We start from the raw sequence: 8,688 nt of genomic DNA, 5'->3' as shown, positions 1-8,688 counted from the left end.
CTGCTTATTAGAATTCATTGTCGTTGGAACCCCCAATGTCTTACATTATTTGAATAACAGAGTAAAATATCATGAATGAATTCTGGTGTTGACGCTACCATGAAAATTGCTTTAGGTTACTTCACTCGGTACAAAAATTTCGCGCTTTTTTCAGCCAATCAGAGATGAGTGCAGAACGTCATGTTTTCCCTCACTTCCCGGCTGCACCTCTTTGCTGCAAATTCTCATTGCCTCATTTGATTTTTTTGTGTTTGGTGAAAGCAATTCCTCAGAAGTTGGTTTTTCGACACTCATTGTAGTAAAACTTCTCTGTCTTTTCTTTGCCTTGCTGTGCAATTCTCTATGCCACATGACAATCCTTATGACTGCTAAAGATCTAGTTTGCCTTCATCATATTTTAGAAAAAAACTAGGAGACGTACAAGGATACATCAGACAGTACATTAGACAGCTTCACGTCCAGGTTGGCTTTGGTTAATATTTTGCTATTTCAGGCATCTGAAGAATTTTCGAGTCTGTCATATCTTGGCAGCCTCTGCAAGTACCGGAGCAGAAATTGCGTAAAACAAAAGAAACAAAAGACAGAAAACAAAACAACTCCAAATAAAGACTAATCCCAAGTGACCAAAAACACAATGCTTTCCGGTACCTGAAGAAGGACCCCATATCTTCTCCGATGTTGATATCTTTGTTTTTTCCTCTCCCAGTAATTGCCTGTCGAAGATCAGACACTCGAGAAGACAGCAGCTGAAAAATGTGCGCTGTGTTCGATTTTTCTCAACATTCTTCACCAAAATCACGGTGGCAATCCATGCATTAGTAACAGCCCTAGTCAAACCAGATTTTTTCAAGGGAGCAGGGCAGTCTCGATCACTCGCCTTTCACACTTGTGCCCCCGTTCGATTTCCCACTGAACCTCTGTTTGAGTTTGTTAGTTCTCTTTTCTGCTCCGGAGATGTTTTTCCCGCGCAAAAACCAACGTGACATCATTTACACCACATTTTGTCCAAACAAAACACCACAGCGTTTGCGCATTTTGCCGGCTTAAGTTGATTGGATGGTATGTGTTAACCAGCATCAAGAGCTTCCTTGCTGTCGTTTGTCTTTTGCCTCTGGAGAGATAAAATGTTGTTTATTCCTTTCACTGTTCTTCAGTATCCAGCTTGCACGAGGCTCGTAGGCGAGTTTATGAGGAGTTTGAGACCAGTAGTGGCACTCTTTACTTTTTAAAGGACGAGTTTGGAGCAATGTGCGATTCTGCAGAAAGAGGAGAGGAAATTAAGAACACTGAGCTCTCTGACGTCTCAGAGAAAGCTTGAACACGCGGTCGCACTTTCTTCTCCGTCACTGCACATGTTCCGGATTGGATTGACTAATGGGAGGGTTATATTTCCCTAGACGATAACTGTGATCAATGCAGTGGAAGCATGAGACTAGAGAAATCAACAACACAAGTAGGAGAAAAGATTTAGCACCATATAGAACAATCTGAGAAACCATGTACGCGCATGCGCGTGCTAGAATTGCCAATTGTGGATGTAGGTATTGCTTGGTTTGATGACCATGAACGATGCATTAGACGTTTCTTTTTTAATCTGAATTAAAGGAAAGAACGTTTAGAGCTTATGACAAAACGACCTTGGTTAACGGCAATTCCACTCTTGATATTGGGGATGATTTGGTTTAAAATGCTTTGGTTGAAACGATTTAATAAGTTCGTTAATTGAGGTGCGGTCCTATTAGATAAAAGTAGCGTATGTAACACGTTTCATCGATATTTTGTGGAGCCCCTCCCCCCCATCTTCTCTAAAAAACGATTTTAAACCACACGAAAACCCGGCATTATTTGCCGATGTGGGGAGTATACCTAGGTTGCCAAGCAGTAAAACTGTATTCTGTAATTAAAAACTAAAAACTAAAACTAAAAATAAATATTAAAAAACGTTGCCAGGCAGAGGCTAGTTATTCAAAGTCCGATTATTTCACATTAATTTATACGTTAATGTAATTTATTTGACGATCAATAAAGATTTGTTCCAATTGATTTTACCTTTAGTTTGGTCTTAGATTCTCCCGAACTTTCCCATTTTATCAAGCGAGATTGTGAATGGAGAGAAAGAGAAGGAAAACTGGAAAACTTCAAAATACTTTGTAGCAACAAAATTTGCCCAAAAGAGCAGGATTCACGAACCCCAGGAAAAACAAAGAAATAGTACTTCCTTAGTAAAATCTAAGACTGTAAACACGTGATTGTTTATTGTGAATAGCAAGTCCTTATCGCACAACAGTTTTAAAGACAGGAAGCAACCGAATATCCCACTGCAAAGTGTCCCCTTACTATAATCCCCAACTTTAACGTCACCATCACTAATATCATATAATATACATATGGGTTATTGACTAAGCGTGAGGTCAAGATGGCTGGATATTGGTCAACTTCTTTTTCTGCGTGTTTATGTACCGAGAAGAAGTCGAGGTCCATTAACACGCAAAAAAAAGAACGAGGCCAATATCCAGCCATCTTGACCGAACAAGTTTGTTCAATAAAGGATTTATTATATGGGATAAAACTTTGATCTTGCGGGAGCAAGCAAGAAATCCCGAGCGGGCAAGATATCTCCTTCTTGACCGCTCGGGTAGCCAATCACAGTGCGGGATTTGGTTCATCTTGCCCGCTCGCGGAGCTAGTAGAAAGGTTAAGCAAGATGTTTACGCCAAACGGCAAACGTCGGTGTAAAATTAGGGTTTTGCCTAAAATGGAAGAACCCTGCTTGATATTAGCTTATTTCTGTCCTGTTAGCTCCATATATCAAGCAACTTCTCAAAGGAACGAGACAAGTTAAAATGAGAGAATTTTCACGCTTTTATGATAAACAGGAGCCTGCCGTTTGCCGCTGGCAGTAAACGTCATGCTTAACCTCTCTAGTCATATAATAAAATCAATTAGTATCACCCAACTAGTGGCTGGGCTACTAGAGGACTATTAGTAATAGTCCTCGAGTAGCGAAAAGCGTGACGCTTTCTTTCGTTTTATTCCCAAATAAACATTTATTCAACTTGCATTTGCTAACTTTAGTATTGCCTTTTCTGTCCGACTAGTTGGGTGATACTAAAACAATTAGACCCTTCGCCCTCAAGGGCCACGGGTCAATAGCCCATTCGGCTTCGTCTCAAGGGCTATTGACCCGTAGCCCTTGTTACGGGTCTAATTGTTAATTGACGCCACAACGTAGGTCCTAAACTCTGTTCCTCAAGTAAAGATAAACAGCTGCGCTCAACACTACCTAGGAATAACGTTAAATGCGCATAGACTTAACGGGAGATTTCTTGTTTTATCGTCAAAATTGGGTGCGCATCAAATGACTTCACCTTGCAGAACTACAATCCTAGACAAATTGCCTTGCGACGCGCGATTCTTTCTCTCTTTACCATCTCATCCCTCTTCCACTCCCCCCCCCCCCACTCCCCTAGTCAATACCCCAAACGAGGTCATGTCATAAAAGAAGTACGTGAGGGCTATGAGCACGTTCAACATTATGGAGTTTAAGATCTACGACGCGACGGTAACGAACACGTCACAGATTTTGCATATTTAATGAACAAAAACGATAGCTTTCCACACTCTGCACGCGCATTTTTTTAATTTTTGTACATTTCTTTTACGTTTTCGGTAAATCTGCGACGGATAATTCTCAAGTTTTACGGAGAACGTGAACACAAGGCAGTGAATTTGAATTGTCTGTCGTAGCTTCAACACTGCACCTCCTAATTCAGTTCCTGGAAAGTTGCGCTAGTGTCTAGAAGTTAGACAAACCGACATAAAGACGAAAAAGATTAATAAACCTGAACTTGCAATTTTAAATGACGTTTTCGTTATCGTCGCGTCGTAGATCTTAAACTCCGTATTAGGGAGCTTAAGCAACGACAACGGCGACGGCAAGGAGAACGTCACAATAGGTTTGTACGCCCTGCACGTGCGTTTTTTCAATTTTGTCCATTTCTTTGCCATCGTCAGCAAAACAACAACGTGAAATAGCCAAGTTTGACGTTTTATGAAAAACGTTAGCATTTGAGGATAAACGTTCATTTTCTCCCTTTAAGTTAAGCGCCGTTCCGATCAGTCTTATTAAAAAGGTGAATTTATATTTTGAGATGACGTTCTCGTTGCCATCGCCGTCGTCGTTGCTTAAGCTCCCTAGTTTTACTGACTGAGTGGGAGGGGAGGGGCCCGGAGGGTGTGGAATGGCCAGTTGTGCCGTGAAATATACGTTGCGTCGCATAATTGCCTAAAAAAGGTTGAAGTATCCCAATCAATTTGTCTAGGATTGAAGGAGACAATACCTGGCGAAAAAAAGCACAGTCTGAGGGAACAACTCCAGGAGAGATACAAGATTAGCAGACTCCGAGCCATGACCCCTTGTAATGACCACAATTTCACTAGTGGCTTAAGGTCAAGCAGTTTCTTTCCACGTACTCTTACCATCCATTTTACCTAATCAAAGGTCAACACTCAGCAATTAAAAGTGTTTTCGACATCATAATTTAAATCGTCGCAAGACACTCACTCATATTCAATCCTTGTCAGGTGTCTGTTCGATCAAGACATGCTACCCAACATAAATTCACTGCTTGGGTATTGGCTATCAAAGGAATGACCCCGTTCGAACCGTGTTCGGTTTGAGCTCCCAGAGGTATCACATCAACTTAAAGTTGCCTAAAAGTTGAAAACGTTTGATCGTTGTATCATCTTTAATAATTACCTCTCTGAGACCATCTTTGCTTTTCGATGAAACGGAAGGATGCCCTCGGAACAAGTGGAAGGCGATGGATTAGAATGCGAATGCCCTGGGTTCGAATCGTGCTGTGACGACCTGAGATAGTCTTAGGAAAAACCTTAAATAACAATGACCACAACCAGGTTTTCTGAGCCCGCGAGACTGAGCACCCCCAGCAAACCATTAGGGAGCTTTAGCAACGACAACGGCGACGGCAACGAGAACGTCACAAATTTGCATATTCAGTAGGCAAAAGCAACCTGGTTCTGATCATTGCTGTCTAAGGTCTTCTTAGTCTTAGGCGGTCCCGAATCCAACTGGTTGCCTTTTCCACTTGTGTTTCTTGTCACACACGGTCCCACAAGCCTCATGACTTTCAATTCTACCAGGTAAAAAAATATATATTTTTTTTAGTTTACTCTTTACTTCAAGACTTAGCCTATCTGGTTGAGACCATTTTTTATTGCATTGTAGTTCATGTGCGAATATCGGTCCCTCCAGAGAAACGTTACTATGAAGACGTAAATGCTGCATTGATTGACGCACTATAAAGCACTAAGAAAGTCACTGATTTTTTCGAATTCAAGTACGGAGATCATACTGTGAGGCAGCAGGTGTTATCACTGGGGTACTACTCTTTATGTACTGTGCTTTATGCGAGGATTGTGTGAGTCAGGCACAGCTTGCCGACTGTTCTTTTACCCACTCTTTTTCCCACTTTACCCTAAATTCCGATTTGTTTCGCGTGATTTGTGAGCGGGTCTTTTGCGTTCGGCCATCGTAGTTCTTTCGGCTTCCGTCTTTATGACATTTACTAAGTACTGAACTGAAAAGAGCCTCGAGTAGTGTGGCTTTGCAAGAGTACGTTAGTGAGTCGCTTGTGAACTGAAGCAACAGCCATCAACCGGTATTCATAGTTGGGGTGCAGGGGTGGCGCAGTGGTGAGAGCACTCGCCTCCCACCAATGTGGCCCGGGTTCGATTCCTAGACTCGGCGTTATATATGGGTTGAGTTTGTTGGTTATCTACTCTGCACCGAGAGGTTTTCTCCGGGTACTCCGGTTTCCCCCTCTCCTCAGAAACCAACATTTGACTTGATTTGCTTTCATTGTTAATTTCAGTTTACAGTGTCCCCAAGTAGTGCTCCAGCGCTAGAACGACTAGACACTTAAATAAAGTTTCCAAATCACAGGTCTTTGCGATTTCTGGATTTAGTCGAAAGCAAGAGAAACGATTTCTGGATTAAGTCGCAAGCAAGAGAAAATGAAAGATGTCTCTCTTTAATTTTCTGTTGGTCGCTGCCTTGGTTAATAATCTGAAAAACCTTCACAGCTGCTGTGAAGTATCCTAATCGTGGGAAATCGTCATCTGTTTTCCGGATACCTTCTGAAACTAGGCTTTAATTTGTTGTCTCTTCCTTTCTAATTGGTTTCCTTATCACAAATGTTCGTAGCCTAAAGGCTTCCTTTGAACTTATACAAATTGTGTAAAAGACATCAAACGTCCTGTAAATTTCTTGGTCATAGGTCAGGTGTGAAGAATTCGAAAGAGAAATCGGCTATGCGTTAGTTCCGATCTAAATGCGAGACTTCAATGATTATCGGCAATAGTACTTGTCATTTCAAGTTAGACTTTCTGAAAGAGCTGTCGATAGTTTTAACAGTTCTTGATTGATAGTCCTTTGGCTTGCTCAAACTGCTCTTCAACAAAGCTAATAAACACAAAACTACTTTTTATCTCCCAAGTATAACATACGGAAGAATATTCGCCACAAATCAGTTGCTCTTTGATCCGCTTGCAGAATTCACAAGAGAGACTCAAACTTGTGTTTGTTCAGTACAATGTTCAATTTAAGCGAGGCGAATTCAACATGTTACCCCAAGTTTAGCAAGCATTTTTATTATCTAACACATCTTATTTTGATCATTGTTGTTGCACTATCAGCAGTAATTCCTAATCTGGTTTTCCTGATTGCAGTCTTTCGAAATCCTGTTCGATATCTGGTACAAAATTCACCAGTGTCGCTATTGGTGGTAAATTTGGTAGTGAGCGATTTGTTAGCCGGACTTTTGCTTGGGTGTGGAGGGATTTATTACAATATCAGTTTGTTAAGCGGAAGAACAAAAGAAGACCTTTATGGAGCTAAAATTATGATAAGTGCCTTCGTGGTTGTCGCAAGTATCGTGTCCACCTGTACAATATCTGCAATGTCTGTGGAACGTTTTCACGCAATATCTTCGCCACTCCGTCATAAAGCTCGCTTTACCAATTTGAGAATCAAAGTGTTTTTGGCGTTCAGTTGGATTTACTCCATATCGTTCGCTTGTCTTTCGCTGGCAGTTTCCTATCGTGTGTTTGTTCTCCTTTATTGCCATGTTCATGTAACACTACCTTTAATTATTCTACCTGTGGTTTACTGGAAAACATACACTGCTCTGCGTTTTCATAACCAGAATAAGGATGGAAATTTGACTGTTGCTCGAAGAGACCCAAGGACTTGTATTCGCAGAAACAGTGAGAGGAAATTGTTGTCAGCCATTCTGTTGGTTCTCGTCTTATTCTACGTAACCTTCATGCCTTTTTATATCGCTCTAAACATGTCTACTGTCAGACCGTCCCTAGCAGAGACGAGGAGCTATCAAATTTTTTTTGGTTTGTCAGGTACAATCGTTTTAGTAAACTGTGTTTTTAATCCGTTCATTTATGCTTGGAGAATTCCTAAATACAGGCGAGCATTTAAGGAAGTTTTCTGTCCAGGTGGCTGCTGTAGAAGGCTTAACACTGTGGAGACTGTCCGGGATATGATGATGAAAGAAACACCTTGACAATTAACAGGAAAAGAAGTCGAGTTGCCTATGGTTATATCTTGAAAGCTTTGTACAATAACAAGACTTTCGTTCATACTCGAAGACCTAACTTTGTGCAACGACACCAAAAGGCTTCCAGAGGAATAAACCGTCGTAAAAATGGGAATTACACGAATAGTTATGCCTCCAAATGGTCTTGATAGTAGCAGACAAGTAAAGAATTTTAGGAAAACGACGAAACCTTTGAGTTTATAGATCCTGTTTCGACAGAAACTTCTGCCAACAACAATCAACAATCTTAAACTATCTTTTTAATTCTCACATTTTCACGCTATACTTCATTCCGTTGTTACTATCAGTTTCACATTAGCATTTTCTACTTATTTTAAAATCAGCATCCATCGCCTTGTATTCTGAATAACTGAGGATGGCAGAAGTTTCTGTCGAAACATGTTTTATAAACTGAAAGGATTCCTTGTTTTTCTTAAAATAGTCATGCTAATTTTACTTCCTGTATAACCTATTTGATATTTTCAGGATAGATTTTGATCGATTGGGATTTATTTATTTATTTATTGAATATACAGTTAATTATAAATGGGCTTTGTCACGAAATTCAGCCAAGTCAGTACTAGTATCCGTGTTCTAACCTTCCCTCTCCACCCTCCTTATAAGTTGTGTAAAAGACATGCGCATGTGTAGAAAAAAAGGAGTTAGATTACGAGTGTGGTTAAATCCAATTATTTCCTTCGGAATCTGTGGGGATCCTATATTTTGAGGACGAGGACGGTCATTTGTGTGTATTTGCTTGAAGATGTCGAGTGTAGTTTTGAGTGATGTGAATGGATTGACGCCATTTGATTGTTCAGATGGACGGTTGGAATTTTGCCACGCTGGGAAAGATGGGTACTGGCTTTTGAACTGTTCGCCGCTGGAAAAGGGGTAAAGAATAGAGAGATTAATCATCACGTTTCCGCGAAACGGCAAACATAATGCGTCTTGTTCCCGGGACATTTACTTCTAGTTCATATCGTGCGTCAACATGCGTCAACGCTTAGAAAGTGCCTGGATCATAGATTGCTGAGAACGCACAACGAAGCTCATTATC

The 8,688-nt window shown here is 40.8% G+C and overlaps 1 protein-coding gene across 1 annotated transcript; it reads left to right on the top strand.

Moving 5' to 3' along the window:
• Positions 1 to 6,583: 6,583 nt before the first annotated feature.
• Positions 6,584 to 8,059, top strand: LOC138044752 (adrenocorticotropic hormone receptor-like). The gene has a single exon (XM_068891176.1). It carries the CDS (start codon positions 6,615 to 6,617, stop codon positions 7,596 to 7,598), a length of 984 nt encoding a protein of 327 aa, XP_068747277.1. The 5' UTR covers positions 6,584 to 6,614; the 3' UTR covers positions 7,599 to 8,059.
• The last annotated feature ends 629 nt before the right edge of the window (positions 8,060 to 8,688 follow it).

This window comes from Montipora capricornis, chromosome 4 (genome assembly GCF_036669925.1).
Source record: "Montipora capricornis isolate CH-2021 chromosome 4, ASM3666992v2, whole genome shotgun sequence".
NCBI lineage: Eukaryota > Metazoa > Cnidaria > Anthozoa > Scleractinia > Acroporidae > Montipora > Montipora capricornis.
Note: the sequence above shows the minus strand (reverse complement) of the source record. Positions and strands in the feature narration are given on the sequence as shown.